At 46.3% G+C, this 24,125-nt stretch overlaps 3 protein-coding genes across 4 annotated transcripts; 2 read left to right on the top strand and 1 right to left on the bottom strand.

Moving 5' to 3' along the window:
- Nucleotides 1-1,008: 1,008 nt before the first annotated feature.
- TMEM88B (transmembrane protein 88B) lies at nt 1,009-4,534 on the bottom strand. The gene is made up of 2 exons (XM_005143631.2): nt 4,265-4,534; nt 1,009-1,278 (listed from the first exon to the last, which is right to left on the bottom strand). Exons 1-2 carry the CDS (start codon nt 4,532-4,534, stop codon nt 1,009-1,011), a joined length of 540 nt encoding a protein of 179 aa, XP_005143688.2.
- A 4,678-nt stretch (nt 4,535-9,212) lies between these two features.
- Nucleotides 9,213-12,245, top strand: MRPL20 (mitochondrial ribosomal protein L20). The gene is made up of 4 exons (XM_005143632.4): nt 9,213-9,321; nt 10,122-10,232; nt 10,526-10,603; nt 11,793-12,245. The coding sequence occupies exons 1-4, from the start codon at nt 9,235-9,237 to the stop codon at nt 11,967-11,969; spliced, it is 453 nt and encodes a 150-aa protein (XP_005143689.1). The 5' UTR covers nt 9,213-9,234; the 3' UTR covers nt 11,970-12,245.
- Nucleotides 12,246-12,504: 259 nt separating this feature from the next.
- On the top strand, nt 12,505-22,873 carry CCNL2 (cyclin L2). 2 transcript variants are annotated; one of them, XM_034068389.1, is made up of 11 exons: nt 12,505-12,843; nt 13,756-13,830; nt 14,115-14,224; nt 14,495-14,615; nt 15,794-15,858; nt 18,611-18,710; nt 18,795-18,899; nt 19,121-19,262; nt 19,963-20,080; nt 20,168-20,260; nt 21,513-22,873. In XM_034068389.1, exons 1-11 carry the CDS (start codon nt 12,520-12,522, stop codon nt 21,865-21,867), a joined length of 1,608 nt encoding a protein of 535 aa, XP_033924280.1. In that variant the 5' UTR covers nt 12,505-12,519; the 3' UTR covers nt 21,868-22,873. The 2 variants fall into 2 exon arrangements, with proteins under 2 accessions (XP_033924280.1, XP_030900174.1); XM_031044314.2 differs by lacking the exons at nt 12,505-12,843; nt 13,756-13,830; nt 14,115-14,224; nt 14,495-14,615; nt 15,794-15,858 and adding an exon at nt 16,602-16,693.
- The last annotated feature ends 1,252 nt before the right edge of the window (nt 22,874-24,125 follow it).

The following is a 24,125-nucleotide window of genomic DNA, read 5'->3' as shown; positions in this document are numbered from 1 at the left end:
GGGCACCAGTTCATTCATAGCATTCAGAGCCCTTTCCAGTTCTCCACTCTTCAACCACAGCATTAAGCCTGAATCTGGGTATCTGGGACCTTCAGCAAACAACATCATACACCCTCCTTCACACGCACAAGCTCTGAGTCCAGCTGTGGGAGAATGTTTTGTGCTCAGCAGCCACCATGAGCCTTCAGCTCCTCCTGCCAGGAATCCTACAGCTGACTCGAACCTTCAGCCAGATTTAGCCCCAGACAAAACAACCTGACCACAGCCTAAAGGACACGGAGCTCTTTGGTGCTGAACAGCCGTCAGCCATCACCACACAAGCATCCTTCGGCAGCTGGCAGGGAACAGACCCAAAGATCAGGATTTGTTTCCACAGCAAACCCCGTGAGCTGACTCAGGGACAGTGAAAGGAGCATAACCACTGCTCTAGACTGCGAGAAGAGGGATTGCTAAGCACATCGGATGTGGAGGGAAGTGGTGGGTCCCAAAAACCCCAGAGGCAATGACCTACAGCCACCTTTGCCAGAGGTTAGGAACATCGGCAGCCCAACACTTGGGAAAACCACAGCTGGCTGTTTCCCCAAAGGCTGCCTTTCCCAAAGAGACCTCTCCAAGGCACGCAGCAAAGTCAGCAGCTACTCCCACCACTGTTGAAAATGATGCACGTGTACCCTACATCCCATGTGAGGCAGAGCATGCTGGCAAGACTGGAACCAGTGGTGTGCTCTGATGCTCTGGGAGCAGTCCCTGTTCTTTTCAGGGCTGAACGTTGTTGTCACCATCAAGAACCTGTGTTTCCCATGTTTCCCTCACGGTGGGTAGTTTGTAAGTACCCACTGTCTGTAAGTACCCGATTACAAAGCTGTAGGGGATGGCTCATGGGAAGATCTCCCTTCCTCTCACATCTACACAGCCCTCATCTGCAGAGACCTCAGGGTGGTGATTGTGGGAAGGTGATGGTGGGGACAGACAGGGCAGGGAGAAGAGTGTGCTGGCTATGGCAGAAACTCAGACCCAGGCCTTGACTTGAGTGTTCCAGCCCCTGGCACAGCTGCACAGGCCTCCCTCCTCGTACCAGCACCACTTCACCCCCTTGTACACAGCCCGGCTGTATGGCTGGAAGCACAGGAAGAGACGGAGGCGCTTTGCCAGGCTGCAGTAGATAGCCATGGCCACCACAATGAGAGGGGACATGATGACAAAGCCAAGGATGATGAGGGCAGAAGAGCTGTTGTCATCCAAGAAGCTTTTGCAGTAGTGGGCAGCTGAATGCAGAACCTGTGGGAAGAGACAGAGCTTATCACAGACCTGGTGGTGGACAGGAGCAGTGACCAAAGCACCTTCTTGAGCCTTCACACACATCTCTTCCCTCTGAGCTGAGCTTTTCAGGCTGCATTATGTGACTGACAAGACATTTGAATCAAGCTTTCAATTATCAGCATCACTGCGAGACGAGAGCATTGCACACTGATCCTAAAGCAGGAAACACTCATCTTTATTAAGTCATCAGAACAGCACAGCTTAGCATTTGGTAGGCAGAAACCAAATAAGGAAGCCTCCTGCTGCTACATCGATGTGGGTGGCACAACACACTGCAAATGATAACCCAATAATAAGACAGAGCAAGATGGAACATTGTGCACACAGAGGTTGGTCACTCCATAGCTACCTGCCCTGGCACAGACCCCTCTGTGTGCTGTCTCCTGGGCACACACTGTACTCATTCCTGTCTCCAAGCATCTCCTTGTGCTGCAAATGCAGGAAAACCCCTTCACCCCATGGTGCTGCAAGCACCCAGCACACTAAGTGGTCCTCACTGGGGTATTTAAAGCCCCCCTTTCATCTTGGCAGCAGCTCTGAGTGAAGCCACTCCGTGGTTCTGCATTAACAAACACCACAGGCAGCCTCCATGCCCGCAAGCTTTCCTTCTCCAGATTCCTTCAGCAGCACAGCAAACACAAACCATCATGCTAAAAACATCCACCTAATGGATGTGCAGTGCAGAAAGCAGCCTCTGGTTACCACGCAGGCATTGAAAAGCAGGAGCCTACAGATACAGGACTGCTCTTGTGAAGCCACGTGCCTGTTGAAGCAAAGGCTATGTTAAGGCTCCTTACAGCATCACGGCTGCTTTCATCTCTTGGCTGCACTCAAAACCCTTTTGCATCCTCTCAAAACCTTTGCCTGGAGAGCACTTTCTGTTGGAGGAGAAGCTGAGGTTTCCCAAGGTGAGGCTCATGCAGGGGGAGGCTGGAAGAGGTGATCCTGGAGGCCGGCCTCAAACTTGTTCCCATTTTAGCTCCAGTTTGAAGTCCAAAGGAGCAGTTTCAGATAATGGGGAAAATTGATTTAAGGGCTTTACAGGCAATGTCCTATTAAACCTTCCCTAAACCCCCTCATATCTATCAGGATCTGCATCCACATTTACCAAGGCAATTACACACCCAAAGAGAATGTATTAGGTTGTTCCTTGTTATTTCTTCCTCTTCACCAAACCAAAAGTCATTCTACAGACTTGCCCTTTTGTATGGGAAACTCCTAGCATCTGTGGTCTGCAAGAGGTGTGTTGGAACCCACACTGAAGAAGGGTTGTGTGACTATTCAGGTAGATCAGGACCCCTCTGATACACCTTTGCTCTCTGTAGATCCTCCAGAGCCTCCCTCTTTACCTTGTGAGCATCACGCTCATTTGCACCCTATAGTATAATGTTTCCAGAAGGTGTCAGAGCCACAGTGGGAACTGCCTGGCTCGGGAGCACATGAGTTCTCTCTGAATCCTGCTTCCCCCCAAGGAGCAGCAGCACTGCCCTCTTCCACAAGCAATTACCATGACACATGTCCCCAGGTTCATTAGTTCGCGGGATCAGGAAAAGCTTTTCCATAGCAGCAGCTATGAACTGCCATCATTTCAGGGCAATCCAAATCAAAACCAAACTTCTCACACCAGCAAATGGATCAGTACTGAGAAAACAGCAACAGCACAGGCCCTTTGTCAGGACCTTTGAGACAGGGAGCTCAGGTGTTAGACAGGATGCACAGATTGCATTAAAAGGAAGGGGAAAGCTGCTTCTTTCAGTGTTTCCACTTCCCTGTGGAATGGGGAGACCAAAAGCATCTGTGTTTTAGGTCCATTCTTCCTGCTGGGAGAAGGTGCTGCAGTGTGGGGGGGGGTTCCCCAAAGTAGGAAATAAAAGAGCTCTTCTAAGTTGAGATAAGCAGCAGGAGGAGTCGGATGGAGCTGGTCTGGCAGCTCCTGCCTGGGAGGAAAGCAGGACTGCTTTTTCACATCCACACTTGGTCACATAATTCCAAATGCATTAATAGAAATATAGCAAGGATAAAATGGTAAGCAATGAAATAGGAAATCCAGAGGACAGCAAGAAACCTGGTATAAGCATTCCTGACCAAGTGGGCTCATTTGCTGGGGTGAGAAACTGCACAGCACATTTGGGAACACATATGAAGGGCAGATTGGCATAAGCAGGGGATTATATGTTCTGTTAGACTTTCCTCTTTCTATAATGAGCCATTAGCAGATCAAATATGACACTCGAGAGGGCTTACTTGAAGGAAAGTAACAAACCCTATGAGAGCCCATGTAGGGCTTGTGTGAATTACAGAGGAGCTCAGGTTGGCAGCAATCAGTAACAGAGGTCAGAGGAAAGAGAAATATGGTGACATTAAATGACACCAGCAGCTCTGTCATACCAGGGAATACAACTTCATTGTCTACTCAAGCTTCTATTTCCCACCATACTGGAAGAAGAGAGGGGTAAAAACCCTTCCTGCCAGCCTTCGGGGTTGCCCACAGGGTTGGCATCTCATGTAAGCTGGTTGTGCAATGGTGTAGCTTTACCTCTGATCACTTAAACAAGAGTACCCAGTGCAGTGTGCAGGGGTCAGGACAAGGGGTCCCACGTTCCCCAAGGAGCTGAGCAGTCACAGGCAGCTTCTATCCCTGTTCTCCTTTCCTCACCCGTGAGAGCCTTTCTGTGCTATGCATTGACACTGAATGTATGGGTGCCAACCAGCACTCAATTAGTCCAGAAGCCATAAAGCCTGTCCTTCCCTAGACAAATGCACATTGCCTGTAGCTGTGTTACAGGCATCAAGCAGGAGAGACCATTCCTTCACACCACCAAGAACCTGCAGGTCCGCATGAACCACCATAAACCTGTTCTTGTGAGCCCACCCATAAAACCCTTATGGATGGCCCTGCCTTGGAAGTGGCTGTCTGCAGCCAAATGGAGCAAGGCTTACTTACTTGAGAGTGGCATTGGAAGCCAAAGTAAACCACCACAATGGTAGGGAGCAGCACAATGGTGAAAATCACAAACATCAGGAGCAGATTCATGACAAAGACCAAGAGGTTCATGGTGGCAAGCAGCAGGGTCCAGGCCAAGCAGCACCAGGTGCTCCGTCTCTCCCTGGGAATGAGCTGCTCATCCATGTCATATGGTGGGAGGCTTGGAAGCATCCGAGACTTCTCCGAGAGGTTTCCTGCTCCAAAGTCCTCAGTGTCCTGGGCAGACATGCTTCAAGTTGATCACTGATGAATCCACACTCTTATCCAAAAGGGTTTCTTTGCTTCTGGCCACAGACCTGGGAAGGAATTTGCAGAGCCTTTTCCTACCTCTTCCAAGCAGGGACAAGAATACTTAACCAGATATCGCAATAGAGCAAGGAAGGAAAGGCCTCTTTTGGGCACCTGCTTTCCCAGCACCCAGCACAGGTTGGTTCCTTTCTGAATGTTCTCCAGCAGTGTTCCCACCTCAGTTTCAGAGCAGATGTGGCTGCTGGAGGTTTGGTGATTGCTATTATTTTGGGTTTGGATCCATAGTACTACTGAATTTGCTCTTCTTCCTATCCCAAGAGGTCCCAGACAGTTGCTGTCTTAGCTTTGATAGGCTGCTTGCTTCCAGAGAGTGCCCAGCCTTAGTGTCCTCCTCCACCTTTGAGCACAGTTGTATGCTAAGAATATTCGGCTTAGGCACTTTCAGACCGTTCTTGGACTTCAAATCATCTTTCCATGTACCCAAGTCAATATTCCTGTTCAGCCTTCACCCAGATGAGGTGACCAGTGAAGACAAGCAGCTGTTCCTCCACACTTTGCCTTGCTGGAGTCCTCGTCCACACCTGGAGAGCTGGAAGCAGAGGCTGGAGCGTGTGTGGTTTCAGTGCTCTCAGCTGCCTGCAGTCACAGCACTCAGACACAAGCAGTCTCTTCCTCTGGCTCTGAGCTTTGCAACACTGCTTGTTTACAGAGGAGATCCTGGAGCTGCTTTCTGTGCTAGCCAATCCTTTACATCTGTCTCACTGCTAGAGTGATTTAGCACACAGTGCCCAAGAGCCACTCTCAAACCATACATTCCCAGGTCAAGATGGTCCCTTTTCAGTTGTAATCATTCAGCCTATGATTAATTTTCTAGTTTCTCTCCGGAGCAAAAACCTCAGAGCAATGGGTACTAACCACAATACACCTCAGAAATCTGCTCTCTGCACTCATCATTGTTATTGTCTGCAGAACAAATGAGTATTCTTGTAGTGAAGGCACAGCAATTGCCAATTATTTCATCTGCCTCACGTGCAATATTAGTGAAGAATCTCAGTAATACCTGCACATTTATGTAGCCTTTTAGCTACGTTCATCTATTCATGATCCTAGTACTGCAGGAGGGAGAAAACTTCCTTATCTCCAGAGGAAACTGAGGCAGCACAGATCTAACCTGAAGGCTGAGCTCATCTATGGCACAAGTCAGGGAAGGAATCCAGAGTCCTGTGTCCCAACGTGATGCTCAGAAAGTTCTGCCCTGGAAAAAGGCTATCAGATAAACAAGGGTCATTCACACAGTGCTAAATATAAGATGATTTTATAACACAGACAAGTGCTAGCTTTCCTTCATTAAGTTGTTTAAGGTTGTATATTTTGGGTGCCCATAAAGATGGGTTTGGTATATCTGCCTTATTTACTGCTGGCCCCTTAGAAGAGCGCTAGCACATGATAACTTAGGGCTAGCAGATCTCTGGGCAGCTGTATCCAAACATACTGTGGTTTAACAACAGCCTCTGACAAAGCCATTTCAGTAGTAGGGGGTGATGAGAGCAACCCAAAACGCAGGCTCAACATCCATTGCTGTGGGTGACGAGAGTCCTGAACCATCTGAGCCTGCCTCAGCACAGAGAACTGAAACCAGAAGCACAGAACTGAGTAGAAGGGGTTGAAAGAGCCATGGCACAAGCTGAATTTCCTAAAGAATACTGCCCTGAGGAGGCCTATTTCCTTCCATTGAAAGAGTATTCTTGTGTTTGGTTACCCCACCTGGCTGGAGTGCTAAAGAACAGCTTGGGTACCATGATGCACCACACACTAATCACAGGGAATAATGGGTTTCCTTGTGCTTCAACCTGAAATATGTACCTGAAAATTACTTCTTTGAACTGATTACAAATGCGTTTACCACCACCCTGCATTGCAATAACTGTGTCCCACATCTGAAAGTGTTCCTCTACTTTCTCATCTTGAGATGTCAAGCATTGCAGCAGGGCTTTTGTGTAATAACTCATCCCAAGGTTCACATTGATTTCAAAAGCCTTTCAGCTCCATTTGGGTTTTAACAAGCCTGCAAACCTCAGGAGCAGCTCTGCTTGGACAGGCACAGTCCTGGGAGAAGGGGAACAGGGGGAACAAGGGAACAAACTCTGAAAATGGTTTAGGAATACGGCCATGAGAGAGAGAGCTCTAAAAAGGCAGAGAGGAACAACCTCATCAGAGGATGCAAGTCCATTTTCATCGTGTTCCACCCATTTTCTTCAGTGCACTCTCAGCCTAAATGGCTCCTAGGGGAGCAAGCAAGGTAGCAGCTTCCTCTCAAGCTGCAAAATCTCTTCATAGATCTCTCCAGACATCCAGAGGGAAATCACAATTGAATCTGTCCTGCTTTCAGTTGCTGCCCAGCCAGACACGGTGTTAATAAAGCTCTGGATCCGGGCAGGAAAGCAGATGGTGCTGGATGTAATAAATGTGACAAATGGCAGGGAGGCTTCTAAAGAGTCTCAGTATTTAGGCTGCCAATCTCCCAACCATTGATTTAAACATGTCATAGTTTTCAAGCTTGATTTAGGTCTGCTCAGTGGAGAAAGGACAACACAGACACAAAGCAAAACCAGAGGAGGCAGAATCAAAGTTAGACTGTTAAGATCACTATGCTGGTGCTGGGTAACTAAAAATTCTACCCCAAAATCCCTTCACTGTGTTGTTTTGGGGCAGCAAAGAGCTTCTGCAGCTCCACAGAGAGCTGGGTTAGCTGCTCTGCACTGCTTGCCATTCTGCATGTCTTAACACAACACTGTTGTGTTATATCAGAGCCCAGCAGAAGGAACACCTCTGGACTGAATTCAGTGCTGGCATGTAACCTGCACAAGCCTGATGCAGATGGAGCCAATCCTGAGGATGAGGATTCTCTAAGCCTGATTCTCAGACCCCAAAGGGCAAAGAACAACCCAAACTCCTTCCTCCTGCCTGTGTTTTGCCTGCCTGTTCCCACAAAGGAGCAGTGTCAGCTCTGTGGAGTGAAGCTTCCTTTTGGGAGTCTGAAGTAGTGAAAAGCAGGGATGAAATGTGTGCAGATGACACTTCCATCCCCACATCTGTGCTTCCCCTCACCAAAACCATTCTTCAGCATTAAACTCCCACTAAAACAGACAAACAACAAAATAAACCATCAATAACTGCTACTGAACCCAGCTTGGAATAACCAGGCTGATGGAGTCACATGGATCTGAGGAATGGTTTACATTGGCTTTGAGCATTTCTCTACCATTCTGACTCTTTGCAGATCCAGTGTGCTCTGTTCCATGATGCCCATTACAAGCTCTGCCAGTCTCCTGCTGATTGGTGTGACTGTTCCAGCTTACAGATAAATGCTCCAGCTAAGGAAGAGGGACAGGAAAAGGAAAATGAAACAGTTTGGTACTTGTTGAACCAAGAAAACAGCTTTTACATCTGAAAACAGTCAGAAATCTGGGGTTTGTCTGCAAACATTAGTATAAAACCAAACTGTGCCCAAATGAAAAGAAATTCCAGTTTATTAGGAAAACCTTTTACAATAACATTCATTTTAGAATAATACTTGTTTGTATGTAATTAACAACAGCGAGAAGCATCAGAACATGCTCATGCAGGCAGATGTTCAGGTATCTGTAAGTGTTGATAGTCTGAGTTGCTAAAGAAGCTGTAAATGATGCTTAACTCTTCAGTAGCACTTGCATCTCCAGAAGGCAGCCTGGACGCCTTATTTTACCCTTCATGGAAAACCATCCTTTCCTTTTCCTTTGGAAAAAGCCCACACATTCTAATGATTCTAACACACAAGTGAGGATGGTGTCAAACCCCAGCAAGAAAGATCCCCCAAGCCTCTCTAATTGTGTGGAATTCCCACATCCTTTACAATCCCCTGCCCAAGAGTGGGAAAGACATCTTGAGGATGGAGAAGTTATGGAGCAATCACTAACAGGAGCACAATTGCTCTGAGATGCTGAACTAGCGATGATTAAAGATGATCAGGCAAATTCTTTGGTTCTCTGATGCCAGGACACTGCTGCTAAGAAATCACTGTCCTCTGTCTATAATGACAGCACCACCTCGTGGTGTGCTGCAGGCCATAGAATTCCATTTCACATCTCGCAATCTCTTGCGAACAGAAGGATGCTGTAGACCCAGTGTAGAATTCTTCCGTCACTGAAAACAGCACAGAAGCTTTTCATGCGGCTTTAGCATCGCTAATTTAAGCTGAATGAATGATGATTCTCTTGTGGTTAACATCGTGTTTTCTATTCACAGAATTCCAGCGTGGTTTGGGTTGAAGGGACCTTAAAGCTCCTCCAGTTCCACGGGCAGGGACCCCTTCCACTGGAGCAGCTGCTCCAAGCCCCTGTGTCCAACCTGGCCTTGAGCACTGCCAGGGATGGGGCAGCCACAGCTTCTCTGGGCACCCTGTGCCAGCGCCTCAGCACCCTCACAGGGAACAGCTTCTGCCTAAGAGCTCAGCTCAGTCTCCCCTCAGGCAGGTTCAAGCCATCCCCTTGCCCTGTCCCTGCACCCCTTGTCCACAGCCCCTGTCCAGGTTCCCTGCAGCCCCTTCCGGCCCTGGAGCTCTCGCCTCCCGCAGCCCGGCGGAAGAGCCGCGGCCGCGCCGCCTCCTCCGCTCCCCGCCCCGGAAGGCTCCGTCCGCGGCCATGGTGGTGCTGAGCGGGGCTCGGTGGCTGCGCTGCCGCCTCACCGACCGCTTCTGGAGGGTGCAGGAGGTGCTCAAGTACGCGAGGGTGAGTGGGGGACCCACGGTTGGGGCTGGGGGAGCTTCAGGGTCCCTTCGAGCCAGCACAGGCTGGGGTTAAACCTGGAGGCCATAAACACGTGCAGTGTTTGTGCCACAGCACCCACGTGCCCGTGTGCTTTCAACCTTGGCCTTTGATCGAGTGTGTGTTGCAAGGTGAAAGAGGATGCTTCACGGTGTGGTTGCAGATGAAGCTCAAGCTGTCGAGCTTAGGCTCAGGAAGAGCCGTTCTTGTCCAAGGGCAGACTGCAGCCGGGAGTACATCTTGTTGTAGGAGCGAGATGGGAAACCTTAAAGTAAACGATGGTACCTTGGTGCCTTCAGAACCAGTCGGAGTAACTGATTTATCTGTGCAGCACTGGCAATGTCTTTGTGCTTGGTGTTAGATGGATGTCAGTGGATCCTCAGGAAACTCCTTTCATTATGCTTTCTGTCGGGGCAGCTGCATGGGTTTGATGTATCAGAGGCTCCCGTCCCATCCCTGTGTTCATCCTAAGGGGGAATGAGACACCTTAGTTTACCCTTACGCGTGAGTGCAGGGGTTGGGAAAGCACTGAAGATCATTCTGTTCCTGCCTGCCCCCTGGCCTAAAATGAGGTCCCAGTCCCCAGCTTCAGGAAAGAATGCACCCATTTCATGCCAAACTGGAGGCTTAGCTGCTGTTTGTCAAGTATTCAGTGATCCTTGCTAGGAAGCGTTGAGGAATGCAGATCTGCACTTCATTAAGTATTATCGTTAAGTATGAAGGGTTTAAGGTAACTGGACAAGGACCTGTTGGGTGTCTTCCAGCACTTCCGTGGCAGGAAGAACCGCTGCTACAAGCTGGCCGTCCGCAGCGTCCGGAGAGCCTTTGTGAAGTCCACCAAGGCCAGGAGAGAGAAGAAGAGGTTCCTGAGAGCGGTAAGGAGCAACGTGTTCAATCTATAATGGGGGGAGAGCAGAACTGAAAGAGCTGTTGTCCTTACGTGAAGAGGAGGCCCTCAGAATGCTTTAATAATGGGTTAAAGATATGAGTTTGAAGTAAGCATATCCCTGTGTGGTCTGAAACAGCTCACATTCTGAGGTTCATACATGTAGACATTGTACTGAGAAGACTGTAGGTCTGAATATGTTATCTGTGAGCAGAGCAGCATGACAAATGTTTCCCGTTACAAGTATTTTATAACCCAAAGTGTTCATTTTTACTCTTTCAGCTCTGGATCACTAGGATTGGAGCAGCTTCCCTGGAACATGGTCTGAAGTACCCTTCTTTCATAAGCAATCTGCTTAAGGTAAGGATGGCGCTTGAAGAGTAACCGGTTTGAAACAACACATTGTCTGAAAGGGGTTTTCTGGAGTGCCAGGCAAATGAGTTCCTAAAACTGAAATCTTTCAAAGAGATGTCATCTGCCAAAGCAGATCGCAGGGTTGCTGGTTCCCATCTAAGGATGCAAGTGCCAAGGATTGCAGCTGCAGCCTCCACTTGCCCATCTTTGAGGAGTAACAGTGGCACAAGGCATGGTGGAGGGATGGGAAAGGGCCTTCTGTCAGACACCTTCTGCCAGCACTGCCCTGCTTCCTCCTTCTAGTGATGAATGGCATGCTGCTTGGGAGAGCAGGTTTGTTCACTTCAGGAACCAAGTTCTGCCCTAAACCTGTTCCTCAATGTTCACCTTGTATCCTGGTTGACATTGTTGCCCTACACCTTGTTCTGTTCCCCAAACGTTTACTGTGCATCTTAAGAACCCGGTTGTAAAATGCTTTTACACTTGTTGGTATGGCACGGATTAAGGCCTTCCCTTTTACTCCAAGGAATTTAAACAGACAACGCTTGGGTTAACAAAAACAACCTTAAGAAACTATTCCTTTCACTGGCATTGTGTTCCGGGCAGCATGGGCAATGAGTTGGTGCTATTGTCCCTTGTTCCTAAACATGCCAGGGGATTGGTTTGAATTTGGTGGTACTGGAACTGCACATGGCTGTAACAAAAAGGAAATGTTTGTCCTTTTAAAAGTGGAACTGCATGTACATTTATGGTGTCCCTTTGATTCTTGTCTCAGAGCAATGTATTTTTGTAAGGTTCTTTGTTAAAAGATCCAACCTGTTTTCAGTAATACCCCCCTAAAGGGTATGCACTAACTATGCTGCATCTAGTGTTTTTAAGGGTGTTTGACCCTGCAGTCTGTGTCTCTCTAGGACACAATGTTCCAAGCAGCTTATAGCCAACAAGTAAACTTGGTTATGTCTAAGAACTGAAGCAAATGCATGGATTAACCTGTAACACGTGGCCTGCCACAAAATGGGAGGCTCCTGCTTTCTACTTGGAGAAAGTCAGTGAACAAATGTTGTATTTTAATGAGACATCCATGGTTGAGCTGTGTGACAGTTCTCCCAAGTTCTCAAAGCATATAGACAATGGTCATTTGCCTTAAGACTTCAGGCAATCACAGTACTTAACCAACACATTCTCTTGTGTTTAGTCCCAGGTGGAGCTGAATAGGAAAGTGATTGCAGATCTGGCTATTTACGAGCCAAAGACATTCAAGTCCCTAGCTGCCTTAGCCCAGAGGAGGAGACAAGAAGGCTTCCTCGCCGCGCTGGGAGACGGGAAGGAACCAGAGGGGATCTTCTCCCGCATCGTACACCGCCAGTATTGATGGTGAAGAGCCTGCACACACGTGTTGTGAACAGGAGCTTGTATCGCAGGGCCAGCTCGCTCCCTGACCGCTGCTGAGAGCCTGGCTGTGGAGCAGAGCCCTCGGAGATGGTTCCAGAAGGACGAGGGGAGGGCCTGGGTGCAGCGGTGACTGTCCCCTGGGGTGTTGTGACTGAAACCGCGGTTTGAAGGCGGGACTGTAGAAATCCCACTGTTAACAACGTATACATCACACTTCCTGTCCCGTTATGAGCTTAATAAAGGCGATTTTGGTTAATTCCTAGCGGCACAGCGGTCACTCGGGAGCTCCATGGCTCCCAAGGGAAGCGGCACGCACCGGAAGTCCGACCCCGTCCGCCCTGTTCGAATTCCCAACCGCTGCGTCACGCCGCTACGTTCGGCTCCGGGGCTGTGCGTCATACGTCACCTCGCCCGGACCAATGGGCGAGCGCCGCTTCGCTGCTCTCCACCAATAGGCGACGACCGGAGGTGGAAGAAGGGAGGGGCTGCGGGCAGCAGAGCTCAGCCAGGCGAGGCGGCGGCACCACAAAATGGCGGCGGGGCCCGGTAGCGCGGCGGCTGTGGCGGCGGTGGCAGGCGGCGGCCCCGCGGGGCCTCAGGCCGCCGGTTCCATGGCGGCGGGGGCCGCTTCGGCGGGGAGCGGGGCGCCGGTGCCGGGCCCCGGGGCGGTGCTGATCGGGGACCGGCTGTACTCCGGGGTGCTGATCACGCTGGAGAACTGCCTCCTGCCTGAGCACACGCTGCGCTTCACCCCATCCATGAGCAGCGGCCTCGACCCGGACACCGAGACCGAGCTGCGCGTCACGGGCTGCGAGCTCATCCAGGCGGCCGGCATCCTGCTCCGTCTGCCGCAGGTGGGGCTCGGCCGCGGCCTGGGCGGGGTGGGGAGGCCTCTCGCTGAGGGAGAGCTTTGTTCGCCGGGCCTCGGCCGCCATTCACGGCCACAGCGTGAGGGGAAGCAGGACACTTGTCCCGTGTAGCTGGGGCTTGGGCCGCGGGGCCTGCGGCCTTCCCCGCCCGGCCGGGAGCAGGAAGCGGGTGATGTAACCGGCGCCCTGCGCCGCCTCCTCCGGCAGGCCCGGGCGGTGCCTGCCTAATACCGGAGCTTGAGGAAAGCAGCGAGGTTTTAGGCTCTTGGAGTTGTTGTGGGCTCGGAAACCGTTTGTTTCCTGGGGAATTCCAGCGGAAAAAGGCCTCGATGTTCTCCCGAGTAAAAAACTTCCCAGCCACTGAGTTTCAGCTGCTTAAATTCATAGAGTCACGAAATGGATTGGGTTGGACTTTGAAAAGCTCATCCAGTTCCAAGTCCCTCCCATGGGCAGGATACCTTCCCCTAGACCAGGTTGCTCAAAGTGTGTCATAAGTATATGCAAATCATAATATAATTGGATTCCATCCCAAGCCAAAGAAAGGTAAAGTTTTCCTGGTTATTGCCATAACTCTCACTTTTATTGGGTTTTAGTGTTTAGGTTGGTATTGGGTTTTTTCTTTCTTACTTACTTGGAGCATATTTTCATTTTTCATAAAATAAGTTTGCACTTTAATGCATGTATTTGACTTAAAGCCTATTTGTGGTGTTGATAACATGTTGAGCATCTTAATCTGTTACTAAGGTAGGGTGCTAGTTTCCTTTAGCTGCCCCTGAACTTGCTCCCATGTTAAATGTGGTTTAGCTAGTCTGGATCATAGGTTTGTTAAAATCATGCTAAGTAATTTCTCTTTGAAACTGGTACTTCTGTTAATCCCTCTTGTGGTTACTCTTACAGGTGGCTATGGCTACGGGACAGGTGCTATTTCAGCGTTTCTTTTATACCAAGTCGTTTGTGAAGCATTCCATGGAGGTAAGAACCCACTAAAAGATGTGTATGGCTTAAATCTGACTTAATGTTTGGTCTGTTTTGGCAAGTTGTCATCTTAGAGGTGATCAGAGTGTTAGTAACTAGCCTGTAGCTTTTACTTGCAGATCAGCATGACTTTACAAGGCTTTATAGCACTGAATTAGCCTAATCTTTAGCATTTCCCTGTTTTACCACCATTTTCTCTTGTTATCCCTCCTTAAGCTGTTGGAGGAGATCAGTTCCTGAATGGAGCAAAACATCAGTATCTTGCAATACTTCTATTTCAGCATGTGTCAATGGCCTGTGTTCACTTGGCATCCAAAATTGAGGAAGCGCCAAGACGCATCAGGGATGTGATTAACGTGTTCCATCGGCTCAGACATCTACGGGAAAAAAAGTAAGCTCAGACTTTGCCATAATCTGAAGTGTTTCTGTTGTGTTTTAATCATTAAACTTATGGGCCAGTGATAGTATCATTCCCTATGTCATTAATCAGGGAACATCTTGAAGAGATCTCATAAAGGAGAGAAATAAGTTAACCCGTTTTAGGAAGTGAAGATTTTTGGTGTTATAAATACTGATGTCCCTTATTTTTACACAAATACAACCTGCCTATGAGCACTCTTTGAGATCCAGATCATCTTCAGTGTTTGAAACTATCTTGCAGAAAACCTGTGCCTCTAATACTGGATCAAGAATATGTGAACTTGAAGAATCAAATAATTAAGGCAGAAAGAAGAGTGTTAAAGGAGCTGGGATTTTGTGTTCATGTGAAGCACCCTCATAAGGTTTGTACTGTATAAGTTAATTTCAAAATCAATGTTTCATACGCTATAAATGGTTTGATTAGCTGTCTGATTGTATGGAAAGTGTATGGTTGTAATGGTTAAAGCTAGTTAATTCAGTAAAGCTAGCTTCTTATGATCCGAATTTCTTCTTTCTCATTCAAGAGATTCTTTCTAATTGGTCTTGTATCTCTGCTGAATGACGACTGGAGGTGGATGCAGATGCTAAGTATTCCTTGAAGTCGGATCACATAAGTAGGTAGCTTTGGCTTTAGAAAACATCAACTAAAGACAGGTCCTTAAGCAGAAAGGCATTTGGAGACTTAAGGTTGTGATAGTGTATTATCCCTGTGTGGAAATTTGCTGAGGTTGTGAAACCCAAATGAGCCACTTAAGTGTTCCTTATGTTCTGAAAAGTACACTCAGGTATGAAGGGCTTGATAGAAATGAGACAGTTCTCTATCTCATGTCAGATTAGGATGATAGTAGAGATGCAGCTACTGCAAATGGTCAAGTTTGTGCTTGAGCACCATTAGCATCATGCCATAGATAGCCAAGTGGTAAGAGAACCTCCTACTTTTGTGCCAGTGGAACTTGGGTTCTTGCTATTCTTCCTCTAAAAACTACCACTGTCTTAGTCATCCTTTTAAATCCGCTTGACTTTCAGAATTCACTCATGTTATCAGTACCCCAGAGGATAGTGTTAGTAGTTTGCTAGTTAGTATATTTGCTTTGCTGTTACTTTTGTCTGCATCCTTGTTTTCAAACCTAAGAAAAAGCCTAGAACTGAATAAACCAGTGGCACACAACATGTTAGATCTGTTCTCTGCAAGCACTCTTCTTCTTCACTGCTTATTGCAGCTAGCAATATTTTCTCCCAAGTGACAGCTAAAAGGAGTCAGGAGTTATATAGGAGAACATACCTAGCTCGAAAACAGTTGAAGAGGAGACATCTAGATGTGCCTGAGCACAGAAGAAGGAAAGCTAGAAAGGTCAGATCTGTTGAGTGGCCAGCTTTTGCACTGGAGAGACTGTGTGGAGAAACACTGGGGATGTTGCAGACGCTCATGTGGAGCATTTTAGAAGTTGAAAGAGTTACAGATGCCTCATGGATGTCCCTCTGAAATAAGTAGGTGGCTCTCAAGATGCTTGTTAATAACTCGATAACCCGTATCTTCCAGATAATCGTTATGTACCTTCAGGTATTAGAATGTGAACGTAACCAACACCTGGTCCAGACATCATGGTAAGTTGATTTTCTTTGTTATAAGAGACCAGCAGGGGCAGTAGCAGAAATATGTCACTTGAGGCACTCTGGGCAGCATTGCTCAGATGTGATTGAGGGCCACACCAGACAGCTCCACTGCTTCTTGGCGTGCCCCAAACTACTCCCCAAATGTTGATCGGCCTCTTAAGTTAGAGGTGCTGTTTTAATGGTAAGGTAGCTTTCCACCCTGACTTCTCACTTCCCTCCTCTCTGCTTTTGCTCTTCAGCCAAAGGGAAAATGTTGGGTGGGTTATAGACTTTCCTTGGGTTTTCGTTTTCAGCCACAACTATGTGTAGTTAAAGTGCTGGGAACTGGCTTTTTCCAGGGCTTGAGCTTGATCACAGGTGTATCAAACACTCAGCACAGATCCATTTCATTAACTATATGGGTAATACAAGCTGTCAGCTTCTAAGACTGGATAAATTTTTTCATGTTTGCCAAGTGATATCCTCTGCCTTGCTCTCATTACGGTAGAGATTTGCTTGGGGATGGGAAGCTTATGTAAAATTTTAGGTCTTAAACTTCACAAGTAATGCTTTTAAACAAGAATGCTTTTTAACAAAGAGTTGGTTTAAAAACCTTTAGTGAATCCAAAGATCATATTTCTGCTGACTGAACTGTCTGGTACTGTAACCTGCGTGTAGAGAACCAGTTTTGACTTTTCTTTTCTGTACTCTTTTAATCAAAGGGTAGCCTCTGAGGGTAAGTGACTAAGACTTCTCCTCTGCTGCCCAAGCGCTATGGTGCAGGGATAGCTGCCGTCTTCAGTCAAACCAAAGCAGGCTCTCCAAAGAGAAGGCTGACTCTAGACAGGTGGTATATACATGATAGTATAGTAACTGGCCAACTGCTTCTTGTGCTTATACTTTTTAACTTTTATTTTGATTGTGCATTTTGACTGTTGTATATTTTATAACCTGATTGTTGAAGTTCTGAAAGATATTTAATGTTCTATTTTGATAACTATTAAAATGGTGGGATTTAAGTCTTTAAGGGATGAATTAATGCAAACTGAAATCTAGTTTCCATTTGTAAACTAGTTAGAAAACATTTGAGTACATGTGTGAAGCTTGGAGTCAAATGTAATACTTGGAGAAACTTCCCACAACCAGACCTCCCAGTACTGCTGCAGGAAGTACTCAATGTGAGTTGTGGACTGCTCATTTCTAGTGTGCTACTTGTTATGAAAGGAGGGTGTAGGTAAGGAGGGAGGGAGGAAATTACCCTAATTGAGAAATGGCTTAGATGTTAAAATAACACATTTATGTGCTAATCCTTACAGTACCTGAGAACTGGTGGGTATCCAGTATCACTGGGGCTTGAAATGTGCATTTACAAATTACCTTTTCCTTAAACTCTTGTGACAAGGATTCATTTCCTCATGTGTCTGAATCTGAGCCCACAGGGAAGATACACAGAGGGCAAACTTGGAAGCAGGCACGTTTGCAATTTGGCACGTTAGACAGAGGCTCTATGGCTCCCATATGTTTGAAGTACTATTCTTTACCACTTTTGCTGAAAGGTTTGTGTTCTCTTTGTAGTGGGGAGGGGAAAAGAAGGAGGGTTTGAAGTTCCTTTCCCCCAGAAAGATGAGCTGATGCTTAACATTGCATCTCTGGGGCAGCAGTTGCTCTTTGTACAAACAAGAATGTAAAACAACTGGGGCAGGTGGGAGCTTGATACTCTTAAGACAAAACGAACTTTAATCCTGTCCTGTGTTAAAGTAGGTTACAGATGTCTGGACTGTGGTCTTTGGTTTGGATGTCTTAGAGGATAGTGAATCCTTGTATACTGGGTACCCACGTGGTTAATTACTGCTTCTAGAAAGCCTGTTATTTGGAGGACTTTCTACTGTGTCTGGTTTTAGCTTCTCCCTATCTGATGTTTTGCTTAAAGTGCTCAAAAAGGTCTAGATCACTTTAAGCACATCAGGTGGCAGGTTCAGAGGCAGTTACTGTATGTATTTAAGATTTGAAAGAATAATGCTTAAGTGTTACTGACTGGAATATGTGCAATATTTTACAGTTTTCTCATTCTGTGAACATTCATTTTAAGCAACCTTTCTGAAATGGGACAATTTGGAAACCTTATTTCATGTGCCAAAGAGGAGATCTGCCTGAATACTGACTATTCTCCTGAACTGATGTTCCAAGGACCTCTATTTCTTCTGTGGCTGCTTTTTTGCATCGAAAAGAACACTGTTCTGGATGGAAAATAATGCTCCTGGAGGAAAAGGGACACCTTAAATCTCCAGTGGATCTTGACGTGTGCTGAAGTGGACCACATTTTCATGGGAGACCTATGCCAGGAGCTGCAGCTTTCAGCAAACCATCTGGGTTCAGCCCCATTGCAGTGAAACATTCAAACCTAAAAATCTATAACTGAGTACTTCAGATTATACTGTATGTTGTCTTGATGAACATGTTGATTGCATGAGAGCAGGCCAGTAGAGATCCAGAAGGAAAAGTGGAGTTAAAATTGGTTCTCTTTTCGCAACTGAATTTTCAGCAGTCAGTCAGTTCAATTGGAATTCCTGTCACACATCCCTCCCCTTGAGGGATTTCTATTTTATTAGTGAAATGATTCAATGTTTCTTTAGATTTACAGGAGTATAATATTGAAGTCTAGTAACTGCAAACATAAGTAGTACTTCTAGAAGTAAAACTAAAACAAAACCACCCAAACACCTTTTACAGTGCCATGCAACTTCGCTGTTCTCCTGTCTTCCAGGAATTACATGAATGATAGCCTGAGAACAGATGTCTTTGTAAGATTCCAGCCAGAAAGCATTGCCTGTGCATGTATTTACCTGGCAGCTAGGACGCTGGAGGTGAGCACACAGTCCCATTCGTGGCAAGTTTGTTAGGTCTTTTGTGGAAGCAGAAAACTAAGCATGTCTTGCCTTCCCTTTCAGATTCCCCTTCCTAATCGTCCACACTGGTTTTTACTTTTTGGAGCAACAGAGGAAGAAATCCAAGAAATCTGCTTAAAAATCTTGCAACTATATACTCGGAAAAAGGTTTGCTGCTTTTTCATACTTTTCATTCAAGTCTTTGGGTTAGAACGTGACTTCTAGGAGAACATGGGGAGCCTTATCCTGTTTGAAACTAGCTGCAAGCCTGGCACATTAAGTGGCAGAGGATAGCAGTCACAGTGTCTGGGTCTCTTTACCCCCTGTAAGTGAGTAAGCACAGTCTAGTTGACTGAGTGTTGTTATAAGTGGTGCTCCTGTGTTCACAGGTTGATTTATCTGACCTGGAAAGTAAAATAGAAAAGAAGAAATTAGCTATCGAAGAGGCAAAGGCGCAAGCGAAAGGTCTAGTGCCTGAGGGAGCCCCAGGTTTGGATAACACAGCAGGATTTTCCCCTATCCCGAAAAATGGTAAATAGTGGATAACCTCTTTTTAATGACTTTCTCATCTTAGATGTGTATTCATTCTTTTGGGGTGCATATGCAACGTGGTTTGATTTTTGTTTAAGCTGGCTTTTAGCAACCGAGTAGCAGTGTGATTTTTGTGATCTGAGACAGATAAAGGCTAAAATCAAATTAGTCTAATTCTAAGGCTGGTTTAAACTTGTGTAGCACAGGGGCAGGCTTTTATGTGGTTTTGGCAATCAACCTGAACAAATACTGGTGATTGGCGTATTATGCTGAAGTAATATTAAAACACAGGTGTTACCAGGAGCTGTGGCAGGAGTGTTTTGGGGTGTTGGGAGGAATATTCTCCTCTGTACTTGGTCAGAAGCTTCCAGTCTAGTGCAAGTCTTGCCTAAAGGAGAACTTTTACTATCTAAGTAGTTGGCAAGGAAAGGAAGCTGCTGTTCTGCCTGGTTGAAGTGGCTTTGAAAGCAACATGTTCCTTTCAGTTAACTCCCTGGGGTTACTTGTGTGTTTTGGCAGAAGTGTTTCAGATTAACTTCTGCCTTCTGTGAACTTCTTCAGATCTTCTTGTGGCTGGTTGTGTGTGCACACGTATACAAACTGCATGTATACAGTGATGATGAGATGGGGTCAAGGGAGGCTTCAGTCCTGGCCAGTACTCATGCCTTCAAAATAAGGTAACAAAAGCTTTTTCTTCTAGAGTCCCCAAAAGAAGCTAAAGGAAATAAACCTTCACCACTACCTGTTCAGGCAATGAAGAATGCTAAAAGGAAAACAGAGGGAGCAAAAAGAATGAGTTCAAACAGCCCTGTCAATGGGTAAGGCTTTCATAAAGAAGCAGCTTCTTTTCTCCCCCTCCATGATTACTTTAAGCAAAATAACTTACTGCTTGTTGTCACTTGCAGTGTTCAGAAGGGAAGAGAAAGCAGAAGTCGAAGTGGAAGTAGAGATCAGAGTTATTCAAGATCACCATCCAGATCTGCATCCCCGAAGCACAGGTATGCACTATGTATAAGAGCATCTCTCAGAGTGAGCTTTGGTAGCCGGTCAGCCTATGGGGCTGTGAAATAACATAGCAGTATGTGCTGGTACTTAGAACTCCAGAAGCCTAACGGCTCAGAGTTGACCTGTCTTGGCTCACAGGTCAAAGGAGTTGCAGTGTCCTGCAGTCCTTGTCCTGCTCTGTGCCAAACAGACTGAAAAGAGAGTGTGTGTTGGGGCATATTGGAATGCCAGGCTGCTTAGTGGTGATGTGTCCCCCCATGCAGCAGGGTGGTTTGTTGATCTGGGGGTTTTATGTTGGAAGTGAGGCATTTGTGGCTATAACCTTCAGTGAGTTCTGTTCTTGGCTGAACTGTGCTGGCGTTGGGAAACCATTTTCTGCAGTGGAAGAACTCTTACCTCCAACCTCAGTCCCATTGGCAACTGCTCCTGCAAAACCTTAATTTATTAAATATGAAATGATCCTCTTGTATCTGGGTGAGAGCAGGAGCAGAGATTCATGCTCCTCGCTCAATGCAAGTCTGACTTCATATTCTGCAGCCATGCCGTTGGTTTTGGGTGTGAACTGATAAAAGTCTGGCTTTAATATAAAGTAAATGTAGAAAAGACCAAAGCTAAAATTTGCTGATTAAAATTCTTCAGTGTTGAGTTCAAAATTGCGTTTTAGTCATTATCTGAATTTAATGAAACATCTCTCAAATCTGTTTCTGTTCTGCCTTTGACTTTGAAGTTCAGCAAACAACACTGATACCCATAGAGGGAAAAACAGAGCCAGAAAGGATCATTAGCTCCAAACTTGGGTGTTCTGGTGACTGTAGTTCTGTAACTGAAGCAAGATGAGTAGCTTTACCTTTTGTCTTATTGTTGGCATCACTTTACGTGTGGCTATTGATGCATGTTTTCTAAGTAGTAAAGGGAAAACCCATCAGTCTAAACCTGAGCCCTGATACTGAACTCCAAATGGATATGGATGTCTAAAAATCAGTATCTGTACAGTAACCACATATGCCCCAGCGTAGGAGACACTAGTTTTCATGGGATCCTGTCCAATGGAATACAGAATCAAGCACCTGGTCTCAAGCTATGCTTGCACACCTTGTCTCTATAAGGCAGAAGTGTTTATTGGTAGTTACACCAATAGGTGTGTGTGTATTGTGACGTGATCCAGGTGCTGATAGCAATGTGGAGTCATTCTGTTTAATACTGAGGAAGTAACGCGTTTTTTCACTGTCCTTTCTCTTTGCATAGGAAAAGTGAAAGTTATTCCACATCAAGTGGCTCCAAATCCCACAGCCGCTCCAGGAGCCGCAGCGACTCTCCCCCCCGACAGTTCAACCACAGTGCCAGCTACAAGGGTTCCAAGGTGAGGAGTTACAAGAAATCAAAGGACTACAAATACTCGGCACACAAGCCCCGGAAATCCCGCAGCAGGAGCTCCTCCCGTTCCCGGAGCCGATCCCGGGAGCGCTCCGACCATTCAGGGAAGTACAAGAAGAAGAGCCACTACTACAGGAACCACCGGCACGAGCGTTCACGCTCCTACGAGCGAGCGAGCCACCGCTATGAGCGAGAGCATCCTGGCCACAGCAGGCACAGGCGGTGAATAAAGCAAAACCTTCCTTCCTTTGGCATTTAAGCATTTGGTCTTCGCAGTATAGGGTTAACCTGGTTTGTAGCCCACCCAGCTTGAGTCATGTCCGTTCTGCTGGCAGTTCTGTACTTCCTGTCATGAATCCAAAGGAAAAAAACTTAATGGGACAAGATGATATGAAAGACTTAACCTGGTAAATGTCTTTTGGTGATTGTTCTGCTGGAGTGTCCCCTCATAACACTGCAGAACCTGTTTCTGGATGCTCCTATGCCTGCTCTTTAGTAATTCCCATACTGTAGTGCAGTGGAGTGTTAACTTGGGACTTCCAGTTCTGCAAGCAGGACCTGTGTTGCTCAGTAGTTGGAATACTGGGCTGAAGAGTCCTTCGCTGTGGAACTAGAAGGCCCAAGACAGCCCATAAACCCCATTGGAGTGGCTTGGTGCTAACAAAGCTGTTTTTTCATACTGACTCAATTATGTTGTACAAATGTAAGGTGACTTTTTTTAGACCTGTTGCCTATATTAGGTTATATATGTGTATATATATTTTGCAGTGTTACAGTACAGTATGGGAATATGGCCTTACTAAGCCTTTACACTTTACCCACAATGTAAATAAGCATTTGTTTAATACAGGTGGAAGATATATACAGAAAACTCAAAACTTGAACTCTATCAAAAGACTTGTGTAGAAAATTCTGATAAATGTGAAAGTATTTAGCTCTGTGTATTGAGAGTAGTATATTTTTATCTGTGCAATGCTGTGTGCAGGCCACCAGCTCCTAAGACATTTCCTATATCTACATTTTAAGTGGTTTGGAATTCTTTACTCAGGATCTTTGACACTCTGAAGAATTAGTAGTTTGTCAATCTGCATGCTTGTTGAAGAACAGAGCATTTACAAAACCAATAGCAACCCCCCCACACAGCCCAGTAGTATCAGTTCTAGTGGTATATCTGAGCTGTTACTCTCATGCTCCCCAGTTTCATTAAAGTATTTGATTTTCTATTACATTTACTTGATAGTAGTTTCTTATGAGCTTATACCACTGTGCCTACTCATAAGGAAAGAAATCTGGTGCTGAATGATGATCAAATTGTAGTAATTTAAGACTGGCCTAAGCTGTTACACCCTGAACATAGGTCTAGTAGGTGTCATGCTGGGCCCATCCTGGAGGAGCAGGCTGGTGCTGCTGTTGATGGAGCCTTTTGAGCTCTGTGAGTAGAACCACTGTCTGCTGCTTAAACTTCCTCTGTCTGCTCTGGGGGAATGAGATGCTTGAGGGGGTTTGTGGCTGATGCAAGTGACTCCTCTTAACCCTTCTTTAAAACCCAAACCAATCTCATGGCAACTTCAATTTCAATATGGGGCCAAGGCAGCTGAAGGGACTTGTAGTCAGCCTTTAGCCAGCCTCCAGTCCCATTCCCTGAGCTGGAGGCTCTGTAGGGTTATTCTGGGTAATTACCAGAGGGCCTGTTTGTGGACTTTTGCTTTTGACCTGTGACATTGTGTTGTGTAACAGGAATTAATTGCTTCACACAAGTGACCTGTTCTGACTGAATGCATTGCTACTGCGTAGTTCCACTGGTGCCTCTGTTTCTTGTGCACAAGGAGGACTAGTTATGTCCTGGTCACCTGGTGGTAGTGGTTGGTTTGTAGTTCTTTAGTATGGTTCTGATTACATTTCAGCTGAGGAAAGACACCTAAGTGGGACAGGCAGCAGATCCAAGGAGAGCTCATTGGACCTTCAGCAGAGCACTGCTATGGAGTGTGAGTTAATCTGTATCAACCTTATCTCAGCCTTTACACACAGATGGAAACTTCATTATTTCATACTCAGTATGTTAAATAGTTGAGTACAAGCCAAGACATTAACACAGCTCACACAAAATGGTACAAAAAGTTACTTTGATCTGTTAAAATACAAACAACCTTAATGTTCTCTAGTCAGCTCCTATTTAAAGTCTAATTCTTCTTGCCTGTTACTTGTAGCAGGTCAACTTTAAATCTGTGTACTAATTCCAGTTCTCAAAGACAGTATTGCCCTGTTTAATTACTGTGTTCTGCTCTGCATGCTTTGGAATTGCCTCTTGTCCGATTCATAAGATAAGCAACACATGGAGGGACAGGGACAGGCTTCACAGCTGCAGCTTCCTCCTGGAAGAGGAATTCCTTGAAGAGGAATTACCTTAGTTAAGCCTCAGTTCTGCTAGCTACGGATGTGGCCTTCCTCCAGTGCAGGTTGCACAGACAAGGATAAAGGTAAGAC

This window comes from Melopsittacus undulatus, chromosome 12, assembly GCF_012275295.1.
Source record: "Melopsittacus undulatus isolate bMelUnd1 chromosome 12, bMelUnd1.mat.Z, whole genome shotgun sequence".
Taxonomy (NCBI): Eukaryota; Metazoa; Chordata; class Aves; order Psittaciformes; family Psittaculidae; genus Melopsittacus; species Melopsittacus undulatus.
This window is presented reverse-complemented; position numbering and strand designations above follow the sequence as displayed.

Excerpts from the sequence above, each read along its gene's own strand:
- TMEM88B (XM_005143631.2), bottom strand. The coding sequence starts at position 4,534 with ATGTCTGCCCAGGACACTGAGGACTTTGGAGCAGGAAACCTCTCGGAG. Across the intron at positions 1,279-4,264 it reads GCTTCCAATGCCACTCTCAA|GTTCTGCATTCAGCTGCCCA; the intron begins GTAAGTAAGCCT and ends CTCTTCCCACAG.
- MRPL20 (XM_005143632.4), top strand. The coding sequence starts at position 9,235 with ATGGTGGTGCTGAGCGGGGCTCGGTGGCTGCGCTGCCGCCTCACCGAC. Across the intron at positions 10,233-10,525 it reads AGAAGAGGTTCCTGAGAGCG|CTCTGGATCACTAGGATTGG; the intron begins GTAAGGAGCAAC and ends TTACTCTTTCAG. Across the intron at positions 10,604-11,792 it reads TCATAAGCAATCTGCTTAAG|TCCCAGGTGGAGCTGAATAG; the intron begins GTAAGGATGGCG and ends TCTTGTGTTTAG.
- CCNL2 (XM_034068389.1), top strand. The coding sequence starts at position 12,520 with ATGGCGGCGGGGCCCGGTAGCGCGGCGGCTGTGGCGGCGGTGGCAGGC. Across the intron at positions 18,711-18,794 it reads TGGCAGCTAGGACGCTGGAG|ATTCCCCTTCCTAATCGTCC; the intron begins GTGAGCACACAG and ends CTTCCCTTTCAG. Across the intron at positions 18,900-19,120 it reads AACTATATACTCGGAAAAAG|GTTGATTTATCTGACCTGGA; the intron begins GTTTGCTGCTTT and ends CTGTGTTCACAG.